The following is a 17,285-nucleotide window of genomic DNA, read 5'->3' on the forward strand; positions in this document are numbered from 1 at the left end:
TCTGTCCAGAGATTTGGCAATTCCCTTGGTCAAATTACCATGTCTGGGCGATTTTCCCAGAGAATCTTTAACAAATATACCGTGGGGATAAGAATCCTTATTGTCAAAAAGTGAGTTATTTTCAGCATGAAGTGAGCCCGGAATTATATTTAGGGCCAGTTCACACCAGCTGCACACTGTCACCAGTCACAGTGCTGCCATCTAAAATATTGCGATTTGTGTGCAATTTCAGTGCAATTGAAGATGTTATCCACTTCAAGTCCGGACACTTTCACCTCCTTCCTGTCCAGGCCAATTTTCAGCTTTCAGCGCTGTCGCACTTTGAATGAAACTTGCGTGGTCAAAAATTTTGAAAAAAAGTGTTTTTCTTATAAAATTTTGCAAATAAATAGTATTTCATCATAAATCTTGGCCGAAATGTATTCAGTTATCTTTTTAGCAAAAAAAAAAAATAACCCAACTTAGTTTATAACCAAAAATTATAATTTTTAAACTTTTTTTTACATTTTTATTTTTTTTTATATTATTATTTAATTATTTTTTTTACATACTATCACCCTAGCAGTACTATGGTGACTACTTGTGGGGGGTGATGAAGATTTTTTTTTTTTAAAATCTGATTGCTTTTACACCCATAAAGGCTGTAAATTTTCATTTCTCCTTCTCTCTTGCTGCATTCTTGCAGCCATTGAGAAATACTGAGTGAGCTGTGATTGGTCACAGCTTGTCACATGGTACAAGGATGTTGTGAATAGACTTGCACCATGTGACCTCTGTGATCATTCACAGATTTCACACGTAGTAAGCAATGATGTCAGGAAGTGAAAATGTATGTTATTCGCAGCAAAACTGCAGAAAAACGAATGCAAGAACTAGTTTAGAAATCGAGCTGCAGCAAATTGCAAATGTTAAGACACTGACATTCACATTCATTAGATGCGATTTCTGGTGTGATTTCAATTTCCAAATTGCGCCTGAAATTGCACCGGTATGACCGGGCACTAAGTTTTCAGTCACACCAAATCCGACTTTGAAATTGCTTGAGATCACTTGAATTTTTGCGATTTCAAAGTCGGATGTCGGAAGACGTCTGTGCGACTTTGTGCACTGATGTCTATGCAAGTCGTACCTGAACTTGCAAAAAATAGAGCATGAAGTACTTTCAATATCGGTGCGACTCCGATGGAGTCGGAATCACACTGATATGAGGGCTTCCATTGCGGACAAAAGGGTGTGATTTGCAGGGGTGGACTGACAACTCATGGAGCCCCCGGGCAATAGGAGATCATGGGGCCCCTGTGTCCTTGCCCAAACTCAAAAACGTCTATGAAAAAGGTACCAGAGGCATCTCATGGGGCCCCCTACTGACCCTGGGCCCTTGGGCAGTGCCTGAGTTTCCAAATGGTCAGTCCACCCCTGGTGATTTGTCATGCGATTTGAAACTATCAAACCTCATGATGATTTGCACCGGTGTGACCGGGGAGTAAATCGATCCATGTGGGCTAGTTGTTGTTTGCCGGTGGCGGGGTTTTTCTTTTTAACATTGACATTTCAGTCATTTCCTAATGAGAAAATGGAAGGTGAAGGACTTCATTTTTCTACAACGCACTGCAACCCACCTGAAGGCAGCATCGCAGTGTGACCAGGGCACAAACAGTAGTTTTCAATTTGCCCTTGTGGTGACTGGTACTGATCTTACTCAGAAAAACATTTGAGACTGCACATTGTTATAGGAATTTATACACCACCAACAATGTATGCAGCACTTTACATACTGTACTGTCACATAAGTCCCTGCCCTCAAGGAGCTTACAATCTAAAGTCCCTGTCTCACATGCATACACATACTTGGGCCAATTCAGACAGGAGCCAATTAACCTACCCATGTCTTCGGATTGCACATGTACAGTACAGTGGGAAGTAAATGAATAAACCTCCCAGTAATACTATTACTAGGCTGCAGCTAGAGGGAGCTCTAATGATTTGTAGTGTGACTTCAGGAGACTAACATCCAACTAGCTCACATTAAACTCGGAGTGAGCAAGTGAGCACATGCATTTTCCATTCTCCACTTGCTACAGGTTAATCACACTTTGTTTATGCTATATTTGTGCAGTTTTGCCTATGTTCTGACATTCACTTTCTCAGTATAGCACCCTATATGTTAGTTATGGTATCTCTCTAACACAAATTGATGTGATTCTCCATGTGGCCTGTGCTGCCATCATAAAGAACGTTATTATCTGTATAATATGATTCATTTCTGTTTGTCACATTAAACTTGCAATGAGCAAGTGAGCAACGTGTGTTTTCTGTTCTTCTCTTGATACAGATACTGCAGACTGTATCTTTTGTCATACCTCACATTTAGATCACCAATAATCTTGTACCACACATGCACAGAGAGAGCATACAAACTCCATGCAGATAGTGTTATGACCAGGATGCAAACCAGAGATGCCTTCCATGCCCCACCAGAAAAAAAAATTGTTTATTCTCACACCATGTAGGACTGTAAATGTGCATTAAAATGTTGGAAGGCTCTGGATCGGTCTGGGTGTCACTGTAGGAGATGATGTGGGCTGAGTGAGCTGGGGGGACTCTGCAGCAGATTTGATGGCCTTGTAGCGGATGAGGTTTATGGAGGGAGCTGAGGAGCACAAGAGAAGGTTGGGGGGCACTATGGCACACTGTTAGAGGTTGGGGGCACTTTGGAGGACCGGAGGTATGGCAGCACAGTGGGAGGTTGGGAAGAACTGTGCAGACTAAGGGCTCTTAGAATTGCTGGGGCACTAGTGACACTATGGAAGCTTGGAGGCACTGTGGGAGATTGGGGGGCACTATGGAGTGCTGGAGGCTCTGCCGCAGGCTGGGGGACACAATAGGAGCCTGAGTGACAATGTGGGAGGCTGAGGAGCACAGTGGAAGGTTGGGGGGGCACTATGGGACACGGTTGGAGGCATTGTGAAGGACTGAAGGCTCTGCAGCAAGCTGGGGGACACTGTGGGAGGTTTGGGGGAAACTGTGGAGGTTGAGGGCTCTCAGAGGGCCTGGGGCACTTGAGGCCACTATGGCAGGTTGGGGCCACTATGGAAGCTGGGAGGCACTGTGGGAAGTTGTGGGGATGGGAGGGGGGCACTGTGGAATGCTGGAGCCTCTTTCGCAGGCTGGGGGACATGGTGGGAGACTGATTGACAATGTGTGAGGCTGCGGGGCACTGTGGAGGCTTGGTGCTTTGAGATGGCCTGGGGGCATTACGGGCCACTATGGAAGGTTGGAGGCCATTATGGAATCTTGTAACCACTGTGGGAGGTTGGGGGCCCTGTGGAGTGTTGGAGGCTCTGCAGCAGGCTGGGGGACCCAGTAGGAAGGCCGAATGACAATGTGGGATGCTGGGGGGCACTGTGGAGTCTGGGGGCTCTGACTGGGCCTGGGGGCACTAAGGGCCACAATGGGACATTAGGGGCACCATGGAAGCTGGAAGGCACTGTTGAAGGTCAATAAATGTGCAGGAGGCCCAGGAGAAGGGAGTCCATGGCCAGTGTGATTGAGAATCACTGCACTAAGCCACTATGCTGCGCATGCATTGCATAAATGGGTCTTCAGTTTACAGTCACAGGGCTGATAATAAAGATTCTTATCCCAGTGTAACACTTTGGTGGACTGAGCCTACGGTGTGCTTTATCTACAGCTTTTAGATCTGAAAGCCGCCCAGATCTCCCATCTCTCATGTCAGGAGGCAGGATTTGTACTCTTCCAAGTTGAATGCACCTCACTGTTGTTCCCCAGCCACCAAACGTAGGTCAGGGTCCCCACATTGCTCGGCCACAGCACCACCGATGCGTTCACCTCTTTGTTCTTCGTGGTGACGAAAGGCAGCACCAGATGAATGTGCTCCAAGGGAGCTGTAGAAAAAGGAGAAAACATTTTTTTGTCACATTAATCTTCCATCGATACATGATAAAAACCCCACAGCTGGTAGTTAAAACTTGAAATTAAGGCCCAGAATGCAATGTATCAGTGTGAAATGCTACATAACCAGAGGAATGTGCAGAGCTAAATAAAGGTTCCAAAAATCACCTTTTATACGCTACAACATTGCCCTCTGCTGGAGGTCCAACAAAATACATGCACAGCTTATTTATTTCATCACAATATGGGTATTCAGACTCTTCATGGAGCTTAAAACAGCATTCTGCGCTAATCCACCACTTAGTGCAAACCTATCACACGGTGTAACTCCCAGTGTGGATGGACAGATTGATAGAGAAGAAGAATGGAGAAGCAAAGGAGACAGAAAGGCACAACGGAGGAATGAAGGAGGCACATACAGGGAAAAGGGGGGGGGGGCGAGTGGAGAGAGAGAGAGAGAGAGAAGTAAGACAGAAAGAGAAGAGAGACAGAAGAGTGGGAGGGAAGTAGTAAAGAGAGAGGGGTAGGGTGTGGGTGAGAAGAGAGAGAGGGGGAGAAGGAGGGACAGAAAAGGGAGTAAGGGATGGGGGAATAGAGAGAGAGAAGAGGAATAGAGGGAAAGAGGAGAGAGAGAGGGATGGAGAGCGTGAGAGAAGAGGAAGAGAGGGAGGATACATTGAGAGAAGAAGGAGAAAGGGATAGGGGAGAGGGAAAGGAGGGAGAGAAAAAAGAGAGAAGGAGGGAGAGAGGGATGGAGAGAAAGAGGGGGATGGAGCAAGGGAGAGAGGGAAAGAAGAGATAGTGACGGATAGAGAGAGTGAGAGAAGAGGAAGAGAAGGAGGATACATGGAGAGAAGAAGGCAAAAGGGATGGGGAAAGAGAGAGAGGGAGAGAAGATGAAAATAAAAAAGAGAAGGAGAGAGAGAGGGATGGATAAGGAGAGAATAGGGAGAGAGGGATGGAGAAAGATGAAAGAGTGAGAGAGGGATGGGGGGGGGGGGGTGGAGAGGGAGAAAAGAGAAAGAGAAAGATGGAAGGAGAGAGAGAAGATGGAGAGAGGGATGGAGAGGAAGAGAGGGATGGAGCAAGGCAAGAAGAGGAGAGAAGAGAGAGGAAAAGAAGAGAGGGAAGGAAGAGAGTTAGGAAGAGAGGGATGGATAAATGGAGAGAAGAGGGAGAAAGAAATGGGGAAAGAGGGAGAGAGGGATGGAGGGGGAGAAAGGGATAGAGAGGGAGAGAAGAGGAAAGGGATGGAACAAGAGAGAGAGGGATGGAGAAAGAGGGATGAGTGAGAGAGGGATGTGGAGGGAAGAAAGAAAGAGAAAGAAAGAAAGAAAGAAAGAAAGAAAGAAAGAAAGAAAGAAAGAAAGAAAGAAAGAAAGAAAGAAAGGAGAGAGGGGGGGGGGAGAAGTGTGGGTGGTGGGTGTTAAGGGGAGAGAGATAGACATGGAAAGAAGAAGACAAGGGGGAGCAGAGAGAAAGAAGGGGGTGGGGAGGGTGCAGGAGTGGAAGGGATAATTTGGTGGGGGAGGAATTATGGGAATGGAAAGCAGCCAAGATGAGGACACCATGCCTCCTGTCTGAAGATCAGACCTCCCTCCTCCATAGGGCAGACAGCAGAGTGTGGTAGGAGTTTTCTAATGAATAATTACTTCTGCCTCTGTAGGATCTGACACCATGTCACACCTCATCACAGCTTCATCCATGGAACACTAAAGTAACCACACGGCATGGTCAGACACCGAATTCACACAGCCAGTTATGTTGAACTCTGACATTAAAGTGGACTCCTGAATAGTCAAATATTGTGCACATCTATTCATCATGTATACTCTTCCTTGAATCTCGGTGTGCTTTGTGTATTTCTTCCATCTCTGTGCAGTAATCCAGTGTGAGACTTTTCCTTCCTGTAACAAAGACCACTCGCTGCTGAGCTCTCTCCTTGAGCAGGGTGACTGGTCCTATCTCCTCCCCCTCTTGTAGTTTTCTGCAGCCAACCTTTAGTGAGTGGGGCTTGCTGGGCCCCTCCCACAGCTCTGCTCTCTGAACAAGCTACCCTGACAATTTCACTGCTACAGTTACAAGGTAATAACTGGGTTTGCAAAGGTGTTTGGTACACAAAGTAGTTTTATATCCGTTATGGCTACTGAGTGATATATTTAAAATAAATTTTGTGCATCAGAAGTTCAGTTTTATGGCAACCCATCCATTTGAATGGGCTACCTTATGCATGATGTTGGTAGATGGTCTATGCAGTTTTGGCAGTTAGCAGCAGTTGGTTTGGTTGATTTTCTACTTATAATCACACACCTACTGAGCGACATATCAGACTGGATGTCGCTCCACTTCCTTAAACTGAACCTCTCCAAAACTGAGTTTCTTGTCTTCCCCCCAGCCCGGACCCCACCCCCCACTGACTTCTCCATCATGTCCAACAACGCCACCATCAAACCCGCCCCGCAGGCCAGAGTACTTGGTGTCATTCTGGACTCCAACCTATCCTTCCAGCCCCAAGTCCAATCTTTAACAAACTCATGCAGACTCCACCTCCGCAACATCGCCAAAATCCGCACGTTCCTAACCCCAGAAACCACTAAACAGCTCATCCACTCCCTCATCATATCACGACTCGACTACTGCAACTCCCTCCTCACTGGCCTGCCTCGCCGCTGGCTATCCCCGCTTCAGTCGATCCTGAATACGGCTGCCAGACTCATTCACCTTTCCAACTGCTCCATCTCCGCCACCCCCCTCTGCCAATCCCTCCACTGGCTTCCGATTGCGCAACGGATCAAATTCAAAATCCTAACACTGACGTACAAAGCCGTCCACCATACTGCCCCGAACTACATCACTGACCTAATATCCAAGTACCGCCCAGCACGCACACTCCGCTCCTCACAAGACCTCCTTCTCTCTAGTTCCCTGGTCTCCTCCTCCCATGCCTCCAGGACTTCTCCAGGGTGTCACCCATCCTCTGGAACTCCCTGCCCCAACGCATCAGATTATCACCTACTCTCCTCTCCTTTAGGCGCACCCTGAAAATCCACCTCTTCAGGGAAGCCTACCCCACCCCCTGCTAACTTGCTGACCTCCTCCACTCTTCCTACCACTCCATCCCCCACAGCTATCTCCTCCTGTGCCACCATCCCCTCCCTCCTAGATTGTAAACTCCAAGGAGCAGGGCCCTCAATCCCCTCATGTTTTGCATTGTATTGGTATTGTTCTGTCACATGTTCTGTCCCCCTTTGTAATGTACAGCGCTGAGCGAACTATTGGCGCTTTATAAATACTGTATAATAATAAAAACATCATGGGAGTGAGTTTTGGACGGCCATAGGTACACAGTATGAACAGTGTGTAATTGGATGCAGGATAGGAGCCGATGGGAACAGCCTGGAGTGTTATGTACCCCTTCTCTCCCTCGTTTAGAGCCAGATCAGAATTTGATCCTGCTCTTTGCTTAATCATTTCCCCTCCAGAGGATTTACCCCCCTTCCTGACCAGGCCATTTTTACTTTAAAGTTACTTTAACTGACAATTGCGCAGTCATGCGACGCTGCACCCAAATTAAATTTACATCCTTTTATCCCACAAATAGAGCTTTCTTTCAGTGGTATTTGATTGCCTGTGTGTTTATTATTTTTTGCGCTATAAACAAAAAAAGACCGACAATTTTGAAAATATTTTTGTATTTTTACTTTTTGCTATTAAACATGTCCAGTAAAAAAATGTAAAAATCAAATTTCGTCATAGCTTTTGGCCAAAATATATTCTGCTCCATGCCTTTGCTAAAAAAAAAAATCCCAATACGTGTAAATGAATTGGTTTACATGAAAGTTATAGCGTTTACAAATGGCAGTATATATACTGGGATTTTGTTTTCTTAAGACTAATAATGGCGGCAATCAGTGACTTATAGCGGGACTGCGGCAGGCATTCTGACACTGGGGGGGAACTGACTTAGTGTCACTGACATCCCCAGTGACACCAATACAGTGACCAGTGTTAATAAAAAGCACTGACACTGTACTAATGTCACTGGGCAGGAAGGGGTTAACATCTGGGGCGATCAAAGGGTAAACTGTGTGCTGTGTGTCTAGTTTCACTGTGTAAGCATGCTATGCAGAGCCATACAAAGCAGTGTGCTGGAGGAGAGATCTGTATTGTTTACATACACACAGGGGCGGACTGACAACTCATGGGGCCCCCCGGGAATAGGGGATCATGGGGCCCCTGTGTCCTTGCCCACATTCAAAGCACACCCAAAAAAGCCTACAAAAGGTACCAGGGGTATTTCATGGGGCCCCCTACTGACCCTGGGCCCTTGGGCAGTGCCTGAGTGCTTGAATGATCAGTCCACCCCTGCATACACACCTCTCCCTTATCAGTGATACTTGGCGATTGTCGGGTGCCAGTGGGGAATCACCGTCCAGGACCCGGTGATTGACAATGGTGCACCCCCTACTCAGAAATGAAAAACCACGTATATATACGTGATTTTGCACAGCCCTGCTGCCCTGTAGCTGTGTTTCTGCTATAGGGCGGAGGGAAAGCGATTAAACTTTATGTTATTTTTTTTTTTTATTACATACCTTATTATACATCCAGTGATATCATCACCAAGTCTCTGTGGTTCTCTGTGCAATGTGAGTGGCATTCTGACACTGGGAGGGGAACTGACTAACTGTCACTGACATCCCCAGTGACACTAAAACAGTGATCAGTACCAGGGGCGGACTGACAACTCATGGGGCCCCCTGGCAATAGGGGATCATGGGGCCCTTTGTGTCCTCGCCCACACTCAAACCACACCAAAAAAGCCTATGAAAGGTACCAGGGGCATCTCATGGGGCCCCCTACAGACCCTGGGCCCTCAAGCGGTGCCCGAGCACACAAATGGTCAGTTCGCCCCTGATCAGTGCTAATAAAAAGCACTGACACTGTACTAATGACACTGGGCAGGAAGGGGTTAATATCTGGGGTGATCAAAGGGTTAACTGTGTGCTGTTTTACTGTGTGCTTTACACTGTAAGCACCCTGCTCTGCAGAGCCATACAAAGCAGTGTGCAGGAGCTGACAGGGGAGAGATCTGTATTGTTTATACACAGGCCTCTCCCCCGTCAAATACTCGGCAATCACCGGTTGCCGGTGAGAAATCACTGGCGGGGACCCGGTGATTGATAGATTGATAGGCTGCGAATGGTGGCAAGGGTAGGGCGCACGTGTGCCCCCTACCCAGAACTGAAAAATCACATATATATGTGTGTGTGTGTATACATATATATATATATATATATATATATATATATATATATATACACACATATATATACATATACACACACACACACACACATGATTTTGCGCACCCGTTCCACCCTGTATTTCTGCTATAGGGCAGCGTGGAAGCGGTTAATATCCCCCATTTGGTTGCATTTGGGTAATGTGATCCTCTTCTCCCCCACAGGGAAGGTTCTCCCCCAGAGGGAAGGATGCATACTGCTGCAATCTTTTCATGCTAGGTGATCTGATACGTCTTAGTGTTGCAGCTCGAGCGTGGATCCTGAGGAAGCAAATGCAGCGAAACGCGTCGATCCTATATACACTTATTGTTTGTTCATCACAAACTTAAAAGACTGCATGCTGGATCTAGACCGTGATATTCATTGTTTTTATGTAAAATGTCTACTATAACTGGATGGATTAATAAATATTATATTTTTTATAGTTTTGGGTTGTATAGTTATCCCATTGTGAGATACATAGAAAGTCCCTTTTTCTGAGCAAGATAGTTCCACATTTATGTTTAGGTGTGGTTTCTTATGTTCCTCCTTTGTTTCTGCTTTAATGCATGAAAATCTCAATGTGCATTAGGAGCTGCATTCAATTATACAGGGCCCATCTCATTTCCTGGCTGGAGGACAACCAGCATCATCTAGCCTTTTCCTCCTCAGCCTGACTGCCCCTTTCCTTCATTGGACTTAGGTCCTTTCAATAGGGTTCAGCACAGTGGCGTCCTGAGGCAGGTTAGGGGGGTGCGCGCCGCACCAAGTGACAACTTCAGCAATGGGTGTGTTACGAATCCGCCTGGTGGTGCCTCTGGCAGCCCACTAGGCAGGATTACCCAGAGCGTGGAGTCTAAGTCCCGGTCTGCGTGTTCACCAGGGCCCCTGATGGTGGGGATGGACTTGAAGCAGACCAGGACCAGGTCACGACCTCCGAGCAATCCCACCCGTGGCAGAGGGAACCTCCGGGGATGGATACAGGAGGAGAGCCAGATGTGAGGAGGCCGGCAGGCCCAGGCAGGATGGATGGATGGATCGTGGTCAAACTAGCCAGTTGTCACCTAGGGGGCAGCGAGGTACAGAAACGGCAGGCAAAGGATTGTCAGGTCACACGCAGGGTCAGTATAGGGAAGGTCAGTCCGCAGAGAAGTCAAAACAAGCCGGGGGTCAGGACAGGAGAAGGCAGCGTAGTCAGGGCAATCCGGGTCAAAATCAGGAGAAGGCAGCGTAGTCAGAGCAATCCGGGTCACTAATGGTACAGCAACAGGAACACAGGAACTCAGGTACAGGAAGAGACCTTGCGGCAATCCATGACAGCGCAGGGCATCTTTAAATACCGCGCCCTTTGGCCGCCCAGCAGGCATCTTTTGGCCGCCCAGCAGGGACTCGCGGCGCCTACTGCGCATGCGCGAGTCTCCCTCAGCCGCAGCCGGCCGGGACCTAGTGCCCGTATCACCGGCGCGAGCTGACAAGACCGCGCATGCGTCGGGCGCGATGTCGCTGCGGACCCTGACAGGGTGACACTCCACGAAATGGTAAGTTGTAAAGCAAGCCGACGATCCCCGCAGGATGGATGGGATCTGCGGATTGGGGAGCATAATGGATCGGAGTCTGATCCATTACGCTCAATCCGCAGATCCGATCCATCCTGCGGGGATCATCAGAGGGGGTGTTACCGCACCGGCTGACGCCAACCCTAGGGATGACCCTGGTTCAGCATCACATGTGGGCATTACCTAAGACAATCCAGATGCAAATACACCCTGCCTAGGACCGTCTTCTCCTCCAGACTGACACCCGCTCAGCAAGGCATATTGATATTTACATAACTCCTAACAAGTCTCAGCCCACAGCTTACATTGAGAAGAATACTGAGGCAAGGTGCTGTAATGTTTTTTAGAAAATTATGTACAGCTCCTCCCACCTGTCATGATCTGCTCACATTGCTTAGAGAACCACAGAGATTTGGTGATCACATCACTGGATCTAAAATAAGTTATGTAATTAAAAAAAAAAAAAAAGATTTAATTTAAAAATGTAATTAGTGTGTTGATCAGGGGGGCAGGGAGGACAAATATAAGCAAAATATCATCAATTTTAACCGTTTTCTCACCGCCCTATAGCAAAAATACTGCTACAGGGTGGCTGGGCTACCCAAAATCACATATAGGCGTTATTTTGCATTTCCGGGTAGGGGGCGCACCATTGTCAATCACCGGGTCCCAGCCGGTGATTCCCCGCCGGCACCCAGCGATCACTGAGTATCACTGATGAGGGAGAGGTGTGTATGTAAACAATACAGATCTCTCCCCTGTCAGTTCCAGCACACTGCTTTGTATGGCTCTGCATAGCATGCTTACACAGTGAAACAGACACACAGCACACAGTTAACCCTTTGATCGCCCTTCATGTTAACCCCTTCTGGCCCAGTGCCATTAGTACAGTGTCAGTGCTTTTTATTAGCACTGATCACTGTATTAGTGTCAGTGGAGATGTCAGTGACAGTTAGTCAGTTCCCACCCAGTGTCAGAATGTCTGCCACAGTCCTGCAGTCCCGTTACAAGTCGCTGATCGCTGCCATTACTAGTATAAAAAAAAATCCAGTATATATGCCGCCATTTGTAGACGCTATAACCTTTACATAAACCAATAATTTACACGTATTGGGTTTTATTTTGTAGCAAAGACATGCAGTAGAATAAATTTTGTCGTAAATTTATGATGAAATTTGATTTTTTAATTTTTTTTACTGAACAGGTTTAATAGCAAAAAGTCAAAAACATTGTTTTTTTTCTCAAAATTGTCGGTCTTTTTTGTTTATAAAAAATAAAAACCACAGAAGCGATCAAATACCACCGAAAGAAAGCTATATTTGTGGGGGAAAAGGACATACATTTCATTTGGGTGCAGCATTGCATGACAGCGCAATTGTCAGTTAAAGTATGGCAGCACCGTATCACAAAAAATGGCCTGGTCAGGAAGAATGGTAAATCTCTCAAGGGCAAGTGATTGAAGGGCATCTAAAGCCAAAACGTTTCTTTTCTACATTTAGGGTGGAGTAAAGAGAGGTTAGAACCCCTGTGGCCTTTTTATTCCTGGAGTAGGAGGAGTTGGAAAACACATAGGTGCTGAAGCAACCAATAGGATTTTTATTATTATTATTATACAGGATTTATATAGTGCCAACAGTTTGCTCAGCGCTTTACAATATAACAGGAGACAATACAGCAACCATACAGTTCAATACAAGAGGGTTAGGAGCAGGGGCAGACTGACAACTCATGGGGCCCCCGGGCAATAGGTTGATCATGGGGCCCCTGTGTCCTTGCCCAAACTCAAAAAAGCCTATGAAAAAGGTACCAGGGGCATCTCATGGGGTCCCCTACTGACCTCGGGCCCTCGGGCAGTGCCCGAGTTTCCAAATGGTCAGTCCGCCCCTGGTTAGGAGGCTCCTTGGAGCTTACAATCTAAGAGGGAGGGGCTAGTGGTACAAAAGGTAGTAACTGTGGAGGATGGACTGGTAGGAGGAGTAGAAGATTCCATTATTAGCTGAGGGCAGGATAGGCTTCCCTGAAAAGATAGGTTTTCAGAGATCGCCTAAAAGTGAGCAGAGTAGGCGATAGTTTGATAAATTGGGGTAGAGAGTTCCAGAGGATGGGGGAAGCTCTGGAGAAGTCCTGGAGACGAGCATGGGAGGAGGAGACAAGGGAGCTAGAGAGCAGGAGGTCGTGCGAGGAGCGGAGAGTACGGTTTGGGTGATTTTTGGAGACAAGATCGGTGATGTAATTTGGGGCAGAGTTATAAATGGCTTTATATGTTATTGGTAATGTAGGATTTCATGTCTAATGTCTGAAACATTTCAAAGAGGATTTCTAATCGGCTATTCTGGGTTGCCGCACTCAGGATATCCCTACCTGCCCCGTAAAACAAGAGCCTTTTTAATGTCAGTAAATTTACTGACTTTCAACTTACGAAATAATTAAACTCCCCAGCTCAGCCGGCGACAGGCAAATTATAGCATTAGTTAACGCAGACTTCAGCAGCTGCATGTATTAATTGATGTCTCGGGTATTACGGATATTAATAGTCTAGCGGAAGGGGAGCCTGCGGTGCAGAGATTGATACCGCCAGGCGCACAAAGACTATTGCACAAAGTTCACGCCGGCTGCGTACGATGAATTATTCATTTGGAACAGTAGGTGGCACTGCCTCGCTCCGAATGGCTTCGGCTCCTTAAATACTGTTTACGCGGAATATTGCGGATTTCTAAGAAGATTCAAAGTTTGCAGCAGAGACAGAGATGCAAAGTGGAGGCGATGTGTATGCCGCCAGCGATGGAGGAGGGGTTGGTGGGGGATCTCTCATGTAATTAAAGGGCAAAAATGTCACAGTGTATACTACAATATGTCAATGCCGCAACATTGTAGCAAAAAAAAAAAAAAAAATAGGATCAACATTTTCGCAGTTTGAAATATTTTAAAAGGGGACTTGTTACTTGGCCTGTTCAGGTGAGGATCAGTGGGTGGGGGTACAGATATAAGAGAACCTGTCACTTCTAAAATGAATACACGGCACCACACCATGGTACGCGCACATCAAAATGTTCATTTTACTACGCCTTAATGCAGGCCTTGAAATTTCCACTCGCCTGCTCACCAATGGCGAGTGGAAATTATGGTGGGGGCGAGTGTGTCCCCCAGGGCATTCTTGCTGAGCAGGCTCGGAGCTCAGGCCGGATCTGTCATTGGCACTGGGAGCCGTCAGGCTGCTCAATAGCTGAGCGCAGTGAAAGCAAAGGAAGGAGTGTGTGCTGTGCTCTCTGCCTCCCCCTAGAGTGCAGTACCCGGCTCTGTGAGTGAACAACAAAGTACTGCAACTTTTTATAGGGTGTGTGTGTCTACCTAATTTCAGCTCGTTCTGGTCACATGATCCTCTATGTCAGCCAGTGGTGGCTTCAGGGGAGAGGAGAGAGCACTTAACAGCGTGCGTGTGTGTGTCTGTGTATGCATGTACATGTGTCTGTGTGTATGTACATGTGTGTGTCTGTACATGTGTCTGTGTGTATGTACATGTATGTGTGTCTGTACATGTGTCTGTGTGTATGTACATGTACATGTGTGTTTGTGTGTATACATGTGTCTGTATGTGTGTGTGTGTGTGTATATACATGTGTCTCTGTGCATGTGTGTACATGTTTCTGTGTGTGTGTGTGTGTGTGTGTGTATGTATGTACATGTCTGTGTGTGTGTACAGGTGTCTCTGTTTGTGTGTGTTTGTTGGTGGCGAGTAACTCTTAAGGCCTGGCTAGTAGCTCAGGACTTGACATTTTAAGTCCTGCCTTGATGCATAGGTGTGAATGGGTCCTTAGGGACTAGTGGAAACTTGGAGACTTAGGGACTATTGAGACTACTAGAGACTGCTGTAAACCTTATTGTAAAGCTTGGTGGAGCTTCTCTGATGCCGGAATCAAAGAGAAGAGTCACCCCACCGGCAAGGGATCGAAGGGAGCAGCGTCCTGAGTCCGTTCCAGTATCTTCAGTGAGGTCTGGGGGAGCGGACGCCGCTCGGAACCAGCCCCAGGAGTCAGACATGTTGAGTGTGTGAAGCGTACTAGCTGTGCCCTCTGATGTGTTTTCTCTGCTTTTCGCCCCACCCAACGGGGCTTAGTCACAGAGGCCAAGCCCCAATGGGTGGGGCAAAACGCGTCAGTTAGTGTGGGCCCTCGTATGACTCCTGGGGCCGGTTCCAAGCGGCGTCCGCTCCCCCTTACCTTACTATTGGAGACTGCCACTTTATCAAGAAAGTACAAGCATCTTCATAAGCCTGAAACTGTCCAAGTCTTTGGTGACCAACCTGTTGCCATTTATTATGTGGCCTTTATTCTGTCTTTGTAGACTCTAGTTTTTGTTTTCCTTAAATAGACATTCTCCAAACGTTTAAGTAAGATTGCCACACTGTATATTTTACAAATAAAAATCCCTATCAGAGACCCCTTTACATCAGATCCCCCCCCCCCCATTTACTTCATGGTCCTCAGCATTAGATTTCCTTTTACATCAGGGCCCCTTATTAAAGTCCCCTTTACAACAGAATTCCAATTACACCAAAGTCCCTATCAGGGTCCTTGTTACATCAAGATCCCCATCAGAGTCCCCCTTTACATCGATATCTCCACCAGACTCCCACCTTACATCAGGGTCCCCATTAGAGTCCCCCCTTACATCAGAACCCCTCCTTACATTAGGGCTTCCATCATAGGCCTCCTTTCATCAGGGTCCCCATCAATGTCCCCATCAAAGTCCCCCCTTACAAAGTCTGTGTGCTGGTTTTGGGGGGGGGGGGTTGAAAAGAAGACTATAGGCAACCTCTGATGACCTTAACTCTGAATCTGTGCACATTGACTGACCCTACCTGCAGCCCGTAGTTTAGAAACCCCTGATTAAGATTACTGGTCATGTGGTTTGGTTTATTTTACAGTATCTTACGTTTTTTTGTGCTGTCCTTCAAATATGCACACATAATTTTAGGGGGCTGTTGTGAACCCCCTAAAGGGTCTATGTTAGTACTGATCACTAGTGGTTTAATGTAATTTGTCTCCGGTCTTCACTGTCCATAGAAGCAGGGGCATGAGGACTAAAGTTCTAAAACCCAGCCCAGGGGCGGACTGACAACTCATGGGGCCCCCGGGCAATAGGGGATCATAGGGCACCTGTGTCCTTGCCCAAACTCAAAAAAGCCTATGAAAAGGGTACCAGGGGCATCTCATGGGGCCCCCTACTGACCCCAGGCCTTCGGGCAGTGCCCGAGTTTCCAAATGGTCAGTCCGCCCCTGCATAGAAGCATGTCCCTAGTCTCAAATTTCTGTGGACTAAAAATATGTGCTATTAAGTGTGCCGTGGTGCTACATTAAGTGGTGGGCATGGTGAAAGGTAGGTTTTCCTACAAGACATGGAATAAGTGTACAGGAGATCTCAGAGACAGGCCTCTAGAGCCATAGAAATAAATGACATTTCTATCTTGACAGGGAGAGAAATCAAGTGAGCAAAACATCTATCTCTGAGAGGTAAGGCTTCAGCATTACGACTAAAGACTGGCCAATTAGATTCTAATAACAAAATGATATCCATTACGGGTTCTCAAAGCTCTTCCCATAATGTGCAAATTAGCTGGTAATAACGTTTGTTAAACACCTGATTCACATGGTCAGTGCAGCTGTTGCATTCTATGTAAAGCAGGTTGGAGGCAGACAAGACATGTAGGCAGGTGCAGTCTGTTTTCTCCACTGTAGGTGACACCTTGTTTCTCTATGGTTTCCTCGTTCCCCTGGGGCAGCAGTCTGGTTGCCTGCACTGCATCCAGGTGACCCTGGTGGCTATCTTGGGTCAAGCAGAGTCATTTTAGGTCCCTACCCCCAGGTTTAGGCGCACAAAGTGGCTAGTATAGGGAGAGTGTACCCGCCTTTCAGGGACATCACCAGTGGAAGGGGAAGGTTCCAAAGGAGTAGGGAAAGTTTAGGGCCTGTGACTCCGCAAGCTCCCTCTTGGGTTGGAATGGCCAGGCCACATTCCACCTCCCTTGACAGGAGCTATCTTCAGCTCAGGCTTACTACTGATGACTTTCTACTACATTGACTATGAGTTCCCAGTCAGATGAGCTCCCTGCCTGGCTTTTGTACTGTCCTGCAAGTTCTCCAATATATTGATTACTGCATTCCAGGCTTCAGTTTGGTTACTGCTGCCACACCATGCTTCTCCTTACCCACAGACGGGTCATAGTTTTAACCAGCACAAGAGGCTTGAGTAATGCAGCTGGACGGGAGTCTTTGTAGGCTATAAAAGCCTGTAGAACATGTTTTCATGATATGTTGGGCAGCACAGTTGGGCTAAATGGTTAGCACTTCCGCCTGGCAGTACTAGGGTCGTTGGTTTGAATCCCAGCCACGACACCACCTGCCTGGAGTTTGCATGTTCTCCCTGTGTCTGTGTGGGTTTCCTCCGGGTACTCCGGTTTCCTCCCACACTCCAAAGACATGCTGGTAGGTGAATTGGATCCTGTCTAAATTGGTCCTAGTATGTGTATGTATGA

The 17,285-nt window shown here is 47.1% G+C and overlaps 1 protein-coding gene across 8 annotated transcripts in view; it reads right to left on the reverse strand.

Moving 5' to 3' along the window:
• SORCS1 (sortilin related VPS10 domain containing receptor 1) overlaps positions 1 to 17,285 on the reverse strand; it is a 1,076,837-nt gene that overhangs the window by 169,190 nt on the left and 890,362 nt on the right. For all 8 annotated transcript variants that reach the window (XM_089660690.1, XM_089660686.1, XM_089660688.1 and 5 more), the window contains exon 20: positions 3,772 to 3,905. In XM_089660690.1, the coding sequence (XP_089516816.1) occupies positions 3,772 to 3,905 (134 nt within the window). The remainder of the gene's footprint in view (positions 1 to 3,771; positions 3,906 to 17,285) is intronic.

Source organism: Staurois parvus, unplaced genomic scaffold, assembly GCF_062004578.1.
Source record: "Staurois parvus isolate SC_StPar_1 unplaced genomic scaffold, SC_StPar_1.0 ptg001263l, whole genome shotgun sequence".
NCBI lineage: Eukaryota > Metazoa > Chordata > Amphibia > Anura > Ranidae > Staurois > Staurois parvus.